Source organism: Plasmodium relictum, assembly GCF_900005765.1.
Source record: "Plasmodium relictum strain SGS1 genome assembly, chromosome: 6".
Taxonomy (NCBI): Eukaryota; Apicomplexa; class Aconoidasida; order Haemosporida; family Plasmodiidae; genus Plasmodium; species Plasmodium relictum.
The window spans coordinates 205,621-224,136 of record NC_041684.1 but is presented as its reverse complement, the minus strand read 5'-3'; the positions used below and the strand labels follow the sequence as shown (position 1 = coordinate 224,136).

Here is an 18,516-nt window from a genome sequence, read left to right as displayed (position 1 = left end):
TAAAAAATGTGTGTATTATTTAATTTTTTTTCTCAAACGAATCTTTTTTTTCAATTTTTCAGGTGTGCATATTTTTTCCTTAAAATGTTCCGAGAATTTTTTCTAATATACTTTCTTTTTAGTTACATTTAACTTTATATATAAATTTATTTATACATTAATATTCTATTAATATTAATGATGGCTTTGTATCAGAACAAATTTTAAGATTTTTTATTTATAAAAAAATAGAAAAGAAAAAAAAACTCACATATAAATAAAAGATTTTGTAAATTTTTTTTTTTTTCATTACTTCTTAATAGTTAAAATGTTAATTTTTTAGCATTTAAAAAATTTCATTATTTCATTTTAAATAATTTAAAAATTTTTATTCTTATTTTTAACTTTAATTTTAAAACAAATTCTAAATAATTTTTTAAAAAATTCGCAAATGACAAGAGTACCGAAAAATTTTACTATTTTTCATTTTGATATTATACATATACATAATTAATTATTATATTTTAAATATTATTTAAAATAATTTTGTTTTCATTTATAAATTTTTAATAGTTTTTTTTAATTCTTTCATATATTTACTAATATTAGTATATATATATCTTTTAAATTTTTACCGTTGTTCATTAAAATATATAGAGAAAAGAAAAAGAAGTATAGCTTATATTTTCTTTTGCTATAATATTAAATATATATAAATTTTTATATTTAAAAAATTAACGTAATAAAATATTTTGTCTAACACAATAATGAAAAAAAGAAAAAAGAATTCATGTTATTTTTATTTCTTTTTTTTTTTTTAATATCTATGAATAATGATAAAAGCATTATACAAAAGCATAGTTAATTTTTTATTGTCATCTTTTTTCGAAAATATTGAAGAAAAACAATTACAAACATCACTTTTAAGGGGAAAAGTACATTTGCAAAATGTTAAAATTAAAAAAAACTTTTTTGATATTTTGTATCTACCATATACAATAAAATATGGCTACATTCGTTCGTTAGATTTACATGTAAGAAAAAAAATAAAATAAAATAAAATAAATAAATAAAAAGAGATAATAATAATAATATCTAAAAATTGTAATATTTAAGTTTAATAATAAAAAAAAATGAAAAAGTGGATAAATTTATTGTAAAAGATCTTTTTATAGTTCTAATTTCTATTGGATTTATCATTGATAAATTTGTTATATTTTATTTTATATTGGCATGTTGTTTAATTTTTTTTCACATAATATTTTTATATAATTTTTATATTTTTTCTAATAATTTTTTAGATACCGTTGTTCTATTTGTTTCAAAAAGCAACGTTAAAAATTAGTGACGTAGTGATAGTGATTAAAGAAAAAAATTTTAGCGAATTTAATATAGAAGAAGAAATATATGGAATTAAAGAATTTAAGAAAAATAATTTAAAAATAGAAGATATTAATAATAATTTTTATGACTTAAATCAAAAAATACATAAGGGAATAAATTATTTATTATATGAAGTATACAATAATATGTCTATTGATATCGAAAATGTAGAAATATTATTGGAGAGTTCAGATAAAAAAAAATATATTTTAGGGTTATTTATTAAAAATATAAGTAGTGTAAAAAGTAATAATGATGCTAATAAAATAAGCAAAGAATTTTCTTTTTTAGATATAATATTTTATATGAATGATGATAAGGCGAAATATTTAATAAATAAAGTAATAAAAAAGGAGCAAAAAAAAATAAAAAATAAAAGAAACATAAATGAAGAAGAATTATATAATAAAATAAGAAATATATGTTTCAATTTGCACAGAAAAAAAAACATAATTTCAGAAATCCCTATTATCGTGATCAATACAAATATTTACTTAAGTAATTGTACTGAATATGCATACAGAAATTCCAAATATATTTTTAAAAAAAATGATTATTTTGATATCACGTGTTCACATTGTGATAAGTATTTATTTCAATGTAAAGAAGTAAAAAAAGATAAAAATATTTTTCAAAAAATATTTTTAAAGAAAGAAAATAAACAAAGAGAAAATAGAGAATTTACTTATGAGTCATATAATAAAAGAAATAATAGCGATAAAGAGAAATATTTAAATACAAATAATTTTATGAATAATGTAAATGATAGCATTAATGGACAGTTAGTTTCTTTAAATGATAAAATAAAGGAGAGAAAAAATGTGGATAATGAAAAAAATGTAAGAGAATTTAATGAAAATAATGTATATTTTAAAGTAAGTAGTATGAATGAAAATTTTATTGAAAAATTTGAAATATTAGAAGAAAATATAAATTTTCGGGAGAATGAATACATGAATTTTGAAATAAAAATAGATAAATTGAATTTTATGTTGTCTTTTAAGCAGCTAAATTATATTTTTGACTTTTTAAATTTTTATTTTATATATAGTTATTTTATAAATGGTTTAAGTGTAGAAGAATGGCTAAATATTCCAGAAATTAATGATATTTTAATATATAAACAAGAATTAACTAAAAAAAAAAATAAAGAAAAATATGATAAAGATTTTATTGAAAAATTTGAATATTTACATAGTTTTCAAATTATTTCTAGTCTAAAAAGACATGTTTTTGAAAATGCGGAAAAAAAAAATAAAAATGACTCTAAAACTTCTGTATGTAATGATGATATATCAGTAAATTGTAGTTGTACATTTATGATAAAAAAAATGAATTTAAATATATATAACTCACAAAAAATGAATAAAATTATACGAGTGAACTTGAATTATTTTGAATATATTTTAAAATCATATATTAATAATGATTTTGCGTACAATATACTACTAAATGATATAAATGTATACTTTCATCATAAAAACAAAAGATATCCACTACTAGAATTTTTTCATAGCAATTCAAGCGAAAATCATAAAAATGAAGAAAAGAAAAAAGAGAACTTTAAAAAAAATAAAAGAAAAGGTAAAAATTATATTTTTAACACTTATTTGAGCAATAGTTCTAGTTTCAAAAATAATTCATCTATAAAAAATAAATCAAACAGTATATACATGAATGATAATTTAAAGTTAAATGAAGTAAAATTTAAAGAAAAAAAACAATTAAACTTTGCTTTGAATGAAAGGTCGTTTAATTGGGATTTTTATAGTGATAATAATTTGAATAATAAACAGGATGATTTATTAAAAGACAAAGCTCTTTCAGTTTTAGTATATAAAAAGTTTGAAACTTCTCAAAGTAAAATTTATATTAAATCTAATCAAATTATTATAATTACCTTAGGTATAAAAGAAATATATAGCATTTTAAACATAAATTATGATTATAAAACGGTAGATTTAGAAAAAAAAATTAAACGTTTTAAAAATATATATTATTATTACTTACTAGGAAAAAAATACTGTAAAGAATTATATATAGCATCAGAGAAAAATTTTATTGACATAAATTTTGATTTTATTAAAAATATTTATTTTAATATAGTTATAAATAAAAAATATTCTATATTATTATGCATTAAAAATTTGTTATTAAATTCTTTTTTTTTTACAAAAACTTATTTGCATACGCATTTAAATAATTTATTTATGTTAAAAAATTGTTATGAAGCACAAAGAAAATACGAGAAAACAGATAACCACAATAATTTTATTGGAAAGGATTTTGATGATTTAAATGCTACTAGTGATAATCTTATTTTATGTTTAAAAAATGATATAGATGAAAATTTTAATATAGATACATTAAAGAATAGTGACAAAAATTTATACAATGATAGTATAAAGGGAACATATGATACAAATGCTTTGAATACTGTTTTAAATAATAATACAAAGAAAATAAATAAATATAATATCTATAAAGATACTATATGCTTACACGATGAATCAACTAAAGTATATAGAAAATATCAGCAAGAATTTTTAAAAGTGAATAATTTAAAAGAAAATAAGAACATAAAAAATACATGCGGTTGCAATCAAGATAACATAAATAGAGAGTTATATTTAAATAAAGAAAATGAAGATGAATTCAGTAATTTTTATAATGCAACTAAATTTCAAGAAACTGCAAATGATACATATAATATATATAATAATGAAAATAACATTTTTAATAATGAAAAAAATGATTGCAATGGCAACCTAAATAAAGAAGAGTGTCTGAACGAGGAAATAAACATATATAAAGAAAATCTATTTATGAAAAAATTTAATAATGAAAAAGATAAAGATATTTTAACTACAGTTAAACAGAAAAGAATGAATTTCGAATTCTCTATTTTTGTTTTAAAAAATAGAAAAAAAAAAAAAATACAAAATATTTTGTTTCATAAAAATAAATCAAGTAGGTACATAATAAAACCAATGAAAATATATATTGATGAAATCACTTATAATTTTAAGGACAGTAACGATAAGAAATTAACATTTATTCATAGCAGCAGTAAGAATTATTTAAACTTTACTATAAATGATAAAATAATTTTTAAAATAATTTTCTTTTACTATCATTATAAACACTATATAGATAAGATATTAGAAAAATTCAAGAAGAAAGAAAATACTGATTATCTTAATTTAAATACTATTGATATACGTAGTTATAAAACTCTCCAAATTTTATTAGATAATGCAACGATAAATAATAAAAGTGAAATTAAAAGGAAAATTGAAAAAAATGAAGTAAATGAAAATGAAAAGGAAGAAAAAAAAAGCAAGAATTGTTGTGAAAATAAAGAAGTGAATAACTTTTATGATAATTCTGATTTTTTTAATGAAACGAAAGATAATGAATTCAGAATAAATAATAAATTAAATAATAAACAAAATTCTTGTATATTTGTAAATCAATTAGATAATATTAACTCAAATAAGGAAATTAATACACAAAATGTAAGTGGTAATGAAAATCTTAAATTAAATGATACAAATAACTATTATAATAAAGAAAATAAAAAAAAATATAAAAAAAAAATGAATAATAATTCAACTGAAGAAATAAGTATAGAAGGAGAAAATATAAAAAAATACAAAGTACATATTAATGAAGTTAACGAAGAAAAAAAAGAAAAAAAGAAGAATTCAATAAATGTTTACTCAAGTGATAAATATGAAGAACTTAGTTTAAAAAAAGATATTAATAATATGGAATATCACAATGAAGACACGCAAGAAATCGTTTTTTTCTTAAACAAAATAAAGATACATGTTAATGATTATAAACAAAATAATCGTATGATATCTGTTCATCTTTCAGATATTTTTATATACTTCTTCTATGAAACAAGAATTTATAATTTTCTTTTTAATCTGAAAAAAATTAATGTTCTTAATTGCTTATCTTATAATGATAATTATAATAGTTTTCTGCCTTTTATAGATAAAAAAAATTGCATAAATAATTTAAACAAAAAAAATTCAAAATTAAATGAGAGAAGAAAAAATGCAAATGTTAACAGTATATATTTTTATAATAGTATTTTTAAACTAGTAAAAAATGGAAATTTTTTATTGTCTTTTTCATCAAAAAACAATTCAGCAAATAATATTTCTACATGTGCTCAAAATGATCAAAATATATACAAGAATTCAAAAGAAAAAAATAATTTTTCAAATAATAATGTTGAATATCAGACATCTAATGAAATTAATTATATAAAGTCAGATAATTATGGAAATTTGTATAGTCTATATAGTGATAAAATAAATTGTAATAATATAAAAAATAATACCAACAATAATTGTGATGATAACAATAATGATAATAGTTCAAACAATAAATGTTTTAATATTAATTCAAGTGATAATCAAAATAATATTGCATATAATAATGAAAAATTAATTAGAAAAAATGAAAACGAAAAAGAAGAATATAATTTAAAAAAAAAAAGAAATTTAATGAAAAATAAATTACATAATAAAATTTTTATAAAAGAAAATGAGAAATTAGATAAAAATGATACTGTTTATTATAATATGAATAAATATGAATGTGATGGTAATCTAAATAATACAAAATATTTTAATACAGAGAATAAAATTTCCCTTTTAAATAATAAAACATACTCAGAAGATAATTTTAATACACATAATCATAATGCCACTAACAATTTATCTTGTTTAAACAATTTAATAAAAAGCAATAGCAACTTTAATACATCGTGTTTTCTTATGAATAGTTTATCCTCATCAATAATTCAAAATAATAGAGGCAGAGAAGAAGATGCAAATGATGATGAGGAAGAAGGAAGTGAAAAAGAAGATGAAGAAGACGATGAAAAAGAAAATAAGGAAAAAAATGAAAATACCAAAAGTTTTGAATTTCATATGATAAATTCTCAATTAATTATAGATTATTTATATTTTATTCATTTATTTAAATGGTTTAATAAATTGAGTAGAAAATTTGAAAAAATAAAGGAAATTTCTGATTTTGCATATAATAATAAAACTAATGAAGGATTTAATCTTAATAATGTAAAATATAATTATAATTTTTTTATACAGAATAATCGAATTTATACACCAATTTATGATTTATCAATTGCACAATACACTTATTATGATAATTTAAAAAATAATTCATATATTTCATTTCTACCAGTTTTGGAATTCCATTTTTCTTGTTCTTATAAATCATTAAATAGTAAAATAAAGAAATATACATATATATATATGTTTTTTTGAAAGAATGAGATATATATATTTTAACAACTTTCATTTAAAAAAAATTTATAATTATTTTTGATAATATTTTATATATTTCATTATTCTACCACATTTTATTCTATTTTATTATATATATATATTTTTATTTTTTGTAGGTAATGATGAAAGTGTTAAATCTGTACAAGTTAGAAATTTAGGAAGTAAATTAATTATGCCTTGTTTAAATATACATAAACACAAAAAAAATAAAAAATTTTATATTTGTGTACTTAATTTTAATGGAAAGAATAAAAGTAATGAAACTATAATAAACGATTTAAGATTTCAAATAAATATAAAAAGAAAAATAAATTACGAAGTTATAGAAAACGAGGAAAACAGTAGTACTTATGAAAATTTAAGTGTTAGTAATTATGATAAAAAATTATCTTCATTAAATACTTTTTTTACGGCTATATCAAAAAATTCATATTACGGAGAAAATAATTTTAACTTAAAAAATTTTATTGATACAAAGGAGATTATTAGTTTTTATAATGATCCGATTATTTTAAATTTTTCAAATGAAATTTTAAAGAATGCAATTATTTGTTATAATACTTTTTCTTATTTTTTGAGTTGTTGTAACAAAATGGAAGATAAAAATAATGACAGTAATATAATCAGAGACATATTATATTATTTATATAATAAAACAGACTTTTTACTTGAATATTTCTTAGATGATATTCGTTTCAATTTTTATGATGGAAACAGCAATAGAAATATGCCTCTTATTGTAGTTAGTATATTTAATTTAAAATTGCTTCTTCAAAAAGATAGGAGTATTTATAATTTTTTAAACTTTCATTTACACATAGATATTTATGATAACTATAAGATATTATATGATACTTTACTAGAAAAAATGGAGATATATTTAACATTTGAGAATAATAAAAAAAAAATTAACATACTTAATTTAAAATTAGAAACATCATATATTAATATTTTATATACTAATAAAAATAAAAATATTTTAATAGGTTTAATAAATTCTTTTCTGGATAAAAATTTATATTTGTTTTCTCCATCATATAAAAAAATGAATATAATTAACAATAGAAGAAAATGTAATTTCAAAATAAATAGCTTTATAATAAAAAAAAAAGAAAAATTGTCTTTTTCTCAGATTACTTCAAAAATTTACAATTACACTGGATTGTCAATTAATGTTAGATTAAAACAATCATTAAGAAATAAAATTCAAAAAAATAGCTCGAATAACAAAAATAAAAATAAATATATTTTTTATGAATTACAAAATAATGAGCATGGAGGCTTGTTAAATGATGAAAATGGAGAAGTTTGTGAAGTAGTTGTTATTATAAAAATTTTTAATTATGTATTTGAAATTGTTGATATAGAAAAAAATAAGAATACTTGTGAAATAAGATTTCTTCCAATTGTTTATGAATTAAAGAAGAGAAATGAAAAAAAAAGGATTATGATAAAAAAATATGATTTTAATTTTGATATGTATAATGAGTATTCATTAAAAAATAAAACATTTAAAACATTTATCAAATTATATATTCAAACAAATATTGATGAAAAAGGAATTGTGTCTATATATTTTTCTTCTAATTTGTTTATTAATAACACAACTAATAGTAATTTTGTTTTATTATTTCATCCAGTTTTATATTATTTTCAATTATTTAATAAAAAGTGCAATCATAATAGTTTTAAAAATATAGAAAATATTAAAAATCTTGATAATAATGGGATAACAACAATTAAACCAAATGAAAAATATTTCTTACCACTTATTTCTTTTGTTCCAATAATAATTTTATTTGATTACTTAAATAGAAAAAATAACATTGAAGAATGTAATGAAAATAAATGTAACTTAAAAAATAACTGCAATGGAAAAATTAATTACAATAATTTTAACACAGTAAACAATTATACTAGTACCAATTATTATATTAACAATAATGATATTAGTGTATTCAAGAAAAAAAAAAAAAAAAGTGAAAGTTTTTCTTTTGATTATACAAATAGGAATACTACAGTAAAAGAAATACAAAATTTCAGTAAAAGCAAAAAATATAATTATTCATTTAATGAGTTTAAGAGCATTTCTTCTAACAATTTAAAATTAAAACATTATGAATTAAATTTCCGAAATAGTCAAATAAATTTATCGAATATTTCAAATTACAAAGGCGAAAATGATTTAAGATATGGTCAAATTATGAAATCAGTAAATTTAAATAAAATAAATGAAAGTGATAAAATAAAAAAAAATAAAATTTTAAAGAGATTAGAAAAATATATAAGTGAAAAAAGTAACAAAAATATTAAAAATATAAATTATATTTATATAATTAAAAAGGAATTTTATGATTTTTATATAAGTAAGTATGAAAATAAAAAAAGCTATTTTGAAATTTTTAATTTTTTAATGAAAAATGGTGCTAAAAAGTTGCTGAATAATTCTAGTTTAAAAGAAATTATATATAGACATTCATTTGATTTTTTAAAATATAATATATATGCTCAAACGATGAAGTTGAAAACTTTGAAAATTATTTTCTATGACAAACATAATAGGTATATGAAGGAAGAATTAGAAAAAAAGGGAGAAAAAAATGAAGATAACTTTGGGAATTACAATGAAAATGAAAGTAGGAATGAGAATGAGGATGAATATAAAACAAATATAGGAAAGGAGAAGGAAATAGAAAAAAAGAACTATGAAGTGAATAATAATAACAATTTAACAGTTTTAAATAATTATAATTATCATGGAAGTATGAATAAATCTATTATTTCTTATGATAAATTATGTATAAATGAAAAATATTTAAATAGTATATATCATAATAAAAAGAGTCATACATTAACTAGCTTGGTAAAATATGATACAAGTAAAAGTTATTCTGGGAAGAATATGTTTAGTAATGAATCTTTTTACTTATACAATTCAGATGAAAAAAGAAATGCTAAAGTAAATTACATAAAATCAGATGAAACTAGAAAAAAAAAAAAATATATATTCACAGCAAAAAAACAAAGCAATTATAGTAATACAATAATATGTGAACAAAAAAATTTAGAAGTGAATAAAATTTACTCATTTGGTGTATATATAGATTATATATTTGAAATACACAATTTTATGTATGAAGAAATAAAAATTGGATACTGTCAAAATTACTATTTAAATAATTTACCTAAGAAAATAAAAAGAATTAAAAGAGAAACGATCATGCCCAAATCTATTAAATATTTAGATACCATACCAAGTTATATAAATTTTTTTTATGTTTTTAACAATAAAAATTACGTTTTTAATTTTTTTTCAAAAAAAATTCAGTTGCATCAATTTACTAATGCACTTGATAAATCATTCAGAGTTAAAATGCATATCGGGTATATTAATGATAATAAAAATAATATTATATATAAAAAGAAAAAATATAAATTGAATTTGTTAAAAAAAAATTCAAAATATAACAATAAAAAATACATTTATTTGGAATCCAAGGACTATGAACAATTATGTAAAGAAATTCCTAAATTTTTTTTTCTGAATTTAACATTAAGAAAAAAAACAGATTTTCTGAACACCTACAAGGAAAATAACTTTAAGCACGTAATAGATAGCAATGTGTTACAATTATTAATTTATTCATTATTTCATTTTCAAAATAATTTAGATAAAGATCTTATAGTAAAATCAAACGGAAATTCACAAAAAATTAAAAAAAAAGCAGGTATGTTCTTTGGTGATATTGATAATAGCAAAGTGGTTTTTGAGATTTTTTATAACAATCAAATATTTGTGTCAAAAAAAATAAAAATAAATGAAGTATGCATAAATAAGAAAATTATATTAACAAGTAAAAATAAGAAGGAGAATATCTTTTTATCTATGAATATTACTTTAAATGGAAAAATATATAATACGAAAACTATAACATTAAATAATAGATATACTATTATTAATAATACTAACCGAACTCTATATGTCCAAGAAGTTAGTAAAGAATTTAAAATTATTAAAAAAGAAAAAAAAAATATTGATTATAATAATTCTATTTCCTTATATAATTTATATAAGAAAAATTTCTATTCTGATAAAAAAATGAAAAAAATTAATATTATAAGTGATACAGATGAATCAAATGAAAAAAAGAACAAATCTAAAGAAAAAGTCATTAAAGAAAAAAAAATTGAAGTTGAAAAAGACGAGTTTTTAAAAAAAGATGAGAAAAACAAATTTTACAAGAAAAAAAAAGAGTATTCAAATTTAAATCATGAAATTCCCAAAGAACCATTGAATATAATATCTATTAAACCTTATGAGTCATTTTATTATCACCCAATAAATACAAATAAATGCTTTTTAAAATTTTCATATGCAGATATTAATGAATGCATGAATAATGTTAATTTTATTGATAGAAAAGGGTGCTATGAATTTACAAACAATGAAAATGATATAATGAATTTATTTAATGATTATTTAAAAAAGAAAATAATTAAATCTAGAAGTTCACTTCTAAACGAAGAAAATTCAAATGATTATATAAAAAATAATGAAGATTTTTTTAATTTATTTTATACTAGTCCTGTGGAAATTGAAAAAGTTGGCAATTTTAAAATTTTTCATAAAACTATTAATAAAATAGAAAAAAAAATTAAAAATAATGAAAAAACTGAAATTTTTAATAATTCAGAAAGTTCAGCTAAAATAAGCAAAGTAAGGAAAGGAGATTCTTATAAAATTGAGAATAATTCATTTTATGAAAGTAATGTAATTGATGAAACTTATTTCAATTATGGAATTTCAGTTGACAAAAATTCTAATGAAAAAAGTGCTCTTAATAATGAAAGAATTTCAATTAATGAAATTAATCCCAATGATAAGTATATTTTAAATAATGAAAAATCTTTAATTGGAGATATGAATTTTTGCACTAAAGATACTATTGAAAAAACTAATGAAAAAATTTCTGAAAATTTTATAATTGATTTTAATGAAAATGAAAAGGTAAATATAAGTAATTTAAATGATATCAAAGAAAAGAATGATGGAAATATAAATAATGAAAAAGAAAATAGCAAATTGGATGAATTAAATTCTTTTATAATACTCATGGAAAATGAAGAAGGAAAAAGAAAAAAGGAAACAAATGAAAGAAAGGATTATAATAAATTATTTGATATAGAAAAAAATATTAAAGATTTAATGGAATATGAAGAGGAAAGAAAAAATGAGGAAAATAAAAATGATTTGGTGAAAGAATATCAAGAATATTACTATGAATATAAAGAAGAAAGTGTTATAACTGAAATTAATATAGCAATGAATAGAAACACTAATATTGAAATAAATGTATCTATTGAAAACAATCCTGATACTATAATTTATAATAAAACTAATTATTATCTAATATTTTATCAAAGAAAAACTAAGAAAAAAATTGTGAATTTGTTAAAACCTTTTGATAAAGAAATATTTGGATGGTCAGATGTGTCCAAACCAAAAGTTATAAAATGTTTTTTAATTTTTAAAAAAAATGAAATATATATTTTTTCTTGTAATTTAAATATTGTGAAAGAACATAATAATATAATTTTAAATAACAATAAAAGAATTAATGTTTTAACAAAAATTGAAAATGGAAAGAGAGTATTTTGCTTAGAAGAAATGAATAAAGAAAATGAAGAAAAATCTATAGTTCCATTTTTATCTGCTAAAGATTCCAATAAGTTTAAAACACAAAAAAAATTACATAAAATAAATTTTTATAATAATAATGAATTTAATGAATTAAAACAAAAAAAGTATATTAAATTAAAAAAGGATAATTTAAATAGTAAAGTACTTCTATTAAATAAAAATCGTTTTAATATAATATATTTTAAGAAGAAGAAAAGAAAAAAGAAAAAAAAGAAAAGCAGTTATTTTCGTTTTCGTTCATTTTTTATTTTAAAAAATATAGATATAAATAATAAGGAAAAAGAATCGGAAAATTTAAAAAAAAAAAAAAAAAAAAAAGGATTTACTAAAAATATTTCTCATAAAGAAAAAAAAAAAAGTATCAGTTTCAAGGATTTAGAAAAAGATAATAAAAAAATAAAATTAAATAAAATTTTTTTAAAAAAAGAAGAAAATAAATCTGCACCAAAAAGATCTTTATCAAAAAGTAGAAAAAGTTACTCGAAAAAATACAAAAATAACTTTAATGATAATAATGTAACTAAAGAAAAAAATGATTCATTATTGTTAAACGAAAATAATACTGTTAAAGGGTATGATTACCTTTTTAATGTAAAGTTTAAAAAAAAATTGAATTATGATGAAAATATAAACGAAGGTTTTTTAAGTGTTAATAAAAATTCAAGTGATGATAATACAAGTTCGAACAACGAATCAAATGCATGCATAAACGAAAATAGTAAAATTTATTCTAAGAAATACTATAAAAATAGTGATGAAAATTGCAGTGAATCGTATTTCTTTAATAGAAAAAAAAGTAAAAAAAAAATTAAAAGAAAGCTTAGTGATTATATTTTTAAGAAAATTAAAAAGAATAGGAAAAAGTTAAAAGATCTAACAAAAATATATCCTATTTTTTTAAAAAGAAGTAGTAGAAGTGATGAATTAAATACATTGATTAGAAATTATTTATCGAATAAGGAAAATAGCATATATAGCCAAGAGAATATAAAAAATAATGAGGAAAACAATATTCTTCATCATTATTTAGATAGTGAAGAAGTAGATCCAAAAATTTTTAAAAATTATTGTGATAAAAAAGGAAGTAGAAAAGAAAATATGTCAATAAAATTTATAACTAACTTGCAATTATTGTTATGCGGTATTAAAATAAACTTATTCGAACATTCGTCAGATTATATGATTTCTTTTGAACTAAATGATTTATTATTTAAGAAAGAATATATAGAGAATATAGATTATTATAACGTAGATATAAAAATAAGTAATATTTTATGTTATACTATATATAAATATTTAAGTGCTTATGCGATTTTATATACAAATGACGATATAAATTTAAAAAATAATCATTTAAGAATGTTAATCAATGAATTACAGGTAAAAAGAAATTTATTTATTGATAAAAAATATGATTTAAAAAGTGTTAATTCATCTGTCTCATCAATAGCTAGCAACACGAATAACAAACCAAATGAAAGTGATGTATTGGAAAACGCAGAATTTTTAATATGTAATTTTCAATATATAAGAAAGTGTGAAACCCTTTTTTTTAAATATTTTTTATTAAGTATTAAACCAATAGTAATTAATGCTGATATTAATTCAATAACTATTTTGTTCTATTTTTATAAAACTTTTTATAACAAAAAAAAAACAGAAAAGGAAAATGTAGAAAATGATTCTGATAGCACTAAAAGTGAAAGTAATAAAAATAGAAATAAAAAAAGCATAAGTGATATAAAGAAAAACTATTATTCTTCTTTTGATTCATTTGAAAACATAGAAAGAAAAGAAGAGAAAGAAAGGGAAGAAAAAGAGTGGGAGGAAATGGAAGAATTTATAGAAGAAGACTTAAGAAAAAAAGAGAATGATGAAAAACAGAAAGTAAAGGAGAATTTAGAAAAAAATGAAGTTAATAAGTATGTTTATTTGCAATACATTAGTATCGATAACATAAATATTTTATTAAATTTTCAATCAGAATATAAAAAAGAATTAAATAATCGTGTTAATGATTTGTTTTATAAAGAATATATTAGTGCATATAATAAATTAGGTGATATATCAAATTGTAATATTTTTTTAAAAAGTTTATCTAATATACACATATTTACAAATTATCATCTTCTAATAAATTTTCTTCAGAATTTTTATTATAATCAAACAATAGTTAATATTTCTAATCTTTTGATTTCTTTTAACATAATTGGTAGCCCTACTTCTTTAATTGCTCATATAAAAAAAGCATTTAATGAATTTTTTTACATTATTAATGATAATTCAACTATTAAAAAAGACTATAATAATCAAACAAAAACAAATAAAAATAAAATAGGACATATTCAAATTTCTAAAGAATACGAAAAAAATGATCTTATAAATCTACTAAATGAGTCAAATGAAAGTTCATTTACTGAAGAAAAGGAAGATATAATAAACAATAGAAAATATATTATGCATATTTTAAATGATCATAATTCATATCAAAATAATTTTTTTAATGAAGAGTGTTATTTTAATAATATAAAGAAAAGCAAAAGTTGTAATGCAACAAAGAGAGAAGAAGAAGGAAGTTTTAACAATTTAAGTTATTTTTACAAAAATAACATAAAGAACAGAGAATTAGAAAACTTAGTTATAGATGATAATGCTTCTATTAATTCTTTACTTTTTAATAATAAAAAAAATTTACTATTGTTAAATAGAGAAGTTAATAACAACAAAAAAAATAATGATAATATTAATAGGGTTTTTAGTAAGAAAGAAATAACAAAAACAAAAAAAAAGTGCTTCCCTTCTGCTATTCAAAAGTGTACATCAAATATTCGATATATATGTATAAAAGGAAAGAGAATTTTAATTGGATTATATGTTTTATTCATTCAATTGATATTATCCCTACTTTTTTCTATTACCTTAATTTTGCAGTCATTAATTAATTTGATTGAAAAAATAAATATTAATAATGTTGACAATGTGTTTTTGGTTTTTAATAAAAAATATGAAAGAAAACAAATATTTGTTTTCAATAATATAGAAGAATATAATAATTTTAATATTACAAAATTATTTTACTATTATATAAGTATATATATTAATATTGTAAAGTTTATTTGGCATAATGTATTGTATAAAATGAAGAAGAATAAAAAGGATTTGTCAGGAAAAAATAAAATTTTCATAAAAAAATTAAAGGCTAATTTAAAGAAAAAGAGAAAATTTTCTTTTCTTTTTAATTTTTTCTTAAATATATTGAATATTATAAATATTTTCTTATTTGGGCATATTGTATTTTCACTTTTATTTCTTTTAACAATGAATAATTTATTTCAGAATTTTTTGAGATGTTGTATAAAGTTAGTATATTATCAGAGTAACAAAAATTACCTAGATTTCCTAAATAAAAATAATATCAATCATATGAATATTATTAGTTATATAAAAATTAATCAAATTATAAATAAATATATTCTTTTAAAAGAACCATTTAAATATTTTTTGTCTTATCAAGATTTTATGTATGCGTGTGCTCCAAAAAAAATGCATTATTTTGTTTATACAAAAGAATTATTTTTTTATATTCAAGAAAATAAAATAGTTTTTTTATTTAGAAAGTGTGATTTAAAGAGCATTGATATTACTATTCATACAATTAATCATAGTTTTGGATTAAATAGTTACTATAAGAGAAAAGGAAGCAAGTTTGTAAAAAAAAGTAGATCAAAAAATACTTTTTCTAACTATACTATTAATTTGGGTAAAATAAAAAGAACAAATAAAATCATATATATATATATATATATATATATATATATATTAATTTATATAAACTTATAGATATGGTTTATAATTTTATTTTATTTATTTTTTTTTTTTTAAATAAATATTTCTTTAAGAAGAGATTTAGAACTTTTAACAATTTAATATATAACTTAATATATATATATATATTTTGTATTTTTGATGTGCAGATAACTTGACATATGAAGAAAATAATAGCATTTCTACTTCTATTTATAATAAAAGCAGCTTATCTAATAATTTAATAGAAAATAAAAATATAATATATTTCTTAAATTCGGAATTAGCATTAACAAAAAGAAATGAGATTATTAATATAAATAATAGGAATTCTAATTATATTATATCAGTCAAAATTACTATTAAAAATAATATGAATATTGTAGAAAGTGCTTATTATAATCCGAAGAAATTTTTTCAGTCTTTTTCAAAAATTCAAAAAAGTTTCAATAATATTTACTTGCCTTTATGTAAAAACATAAATTATGAAGTAAAGTCAAATAAAGAAAAAAAGATTAATAGTAAAAAGGATACAGTAAAAGTAAATAGAAGTTTAAGGTTTCATAATATTCTCACTGATATGTTTTCCTTTTTAAAAAAGTATAAAAAAAATATATATAAAACAAATTTATAATATTTATTTTTTAAGAATATATATACAATTATAATTTTTTATTATATATATACATACATGTATTTCTTTCTTTTTTTTATCAGATTTTTTAAATGTTTTTCAGTTATATCATTATTTAGATCAGGAAGATTAAAAAATAATGTATCTAATATAAAAAAAAAACCAAAAGATAAAAATAGACAAGAAAATACACAAAATAAAAAAATAAAAAATAAAGATTTTAAAAAAATGGCACCTAATAACATTACTTTTAAATTAAATTTTGATGATTTTCATTCTAGTTTAAACATTTTTGAGTGTTTATGCAGATATTCTCATGATAATTAAAATTAAATCTTTTTGTTAATACATACGCAAATTGCATATATATATCTTAAAATTATGATGAAATTATTTTGTTATTTCCTTGACTTAAAAAAAAAAATATATATATTGATAATTAATATTGGATTAATGGTTAAATTTTAATATAATTCTTTTTCTATTTTAAAATTGTGATTTACTTAATTTTTTAAGTATATCTTTTTTTTTTTTATTAATTATAAAATTCTTTTAATATTATTTATATTATTGTTTTTTAATGCGTATTTTTGATCAAAATATTCTCATTTTATTTTACTTTGATTTATTTTATTTTACGTTTTTTTATTTGGATTTACTTTATTTCACTATATTTTTATTTTTTTTTTTTTGTTATAAATCTTTTAAAATTTATTTCTATTCATTGTGTATGTAAACTTAAAAATTATCATTTTTTAGTTCTTAATTACATTAATTATTGTTTATATATTTATTTAATTTTTTTTTTTTCGTGAAACTTTTATAATTTTTTAATTTATTTTTCATAATTTTTCATAATTTTTTAATTTATTTTTCATAATTTTTCATAATTTTTTATAATATATGATCTTTTAAAAGTGGATTAATGCATTTTATCTTTAGATATGATTAAAGTTCTATTTTATTTTTATATAATTTTAAAATTTGATAAAAAGTAGTAATAACAAAGATAATTATAGTTTTATAATTTTTTTACTAATTTTGTATAAAAAGACTTCAGTTTAATATGATATTATTTTTTTTTTTTTTATAAAAAAACTTTACATCATTTTAAAAATTAAAATTTGTATTAGTATTTACAATTCTTTTTACAAAAAAAAAATAGACTTTTAAGTTATAATATATACCTTTATCCATAAAAAATTACCAGTATATTTAATAGAAAAAGAAGTATATATATATATTTTAATTTAGCGTTTTTATTGAATTAAAGAATATATCATAAAAAAATAAGTTAAAGGTTATATTATAATTCATTTATTTTAAAGAGATAAATAAATGGAAAATATAATATATAAAAAGTAGAATAAAAAAGATGAACATACATTTATAAAAATAAAAAAAAAAAAAAGCAAAAAAAAAAAATACTAAGAAAGTAATAATAGAAAAATAACTATTATTATAAAAGTAAATAAAGAAAAAATTAGTGCTAAAATAAAGTAATATAAAAAATTACGATCATGAAGATAAGTGAATTTAGTTATAATTTTTTAAGATAAAAAAATAAAAAAAATAAAAGACGAAAAAAAATATTACAATATCTTTTTAAAATAAGATAAATGTTCTTTCTGTTATTTATTTTATTATTTTTTTTTTTATCCTTTTTGTAATTTTTTTGTTGT

At 17.5% G+C, this 18,516-nt stretch overlaps 1 protein-coding gene across 1 annotated transcript; it reads left to right on the top strand.

The window, feature by feature from the left end:
- Positions 1-812: 812 nt before the first annotated feature.
- PRELSG_0605300 (conserved Plasmodium membrane protein, unknown function) lies at positions 813-17,161 on the top strand (the record flags this gene model as incomplete). The annotated part of the gene is made up of 5 exons (XM_028675504.1): positions 813-1,013; positions 1,281-6,633; positions 6,812-16,156; positions 16,371-16,800; positions 16,918-17,161. The coding sequence occupies 5 exons, from the start codon at positions 813-815 to the stop codon at positions 17,159-17,161; spliced, it is 15,573 nt and encodes a 5,190-aa protein (XP_028532086.1).
- Between the last annotated feature and the right edge of the window lie 1,355 nt (positions 17,162-18,516).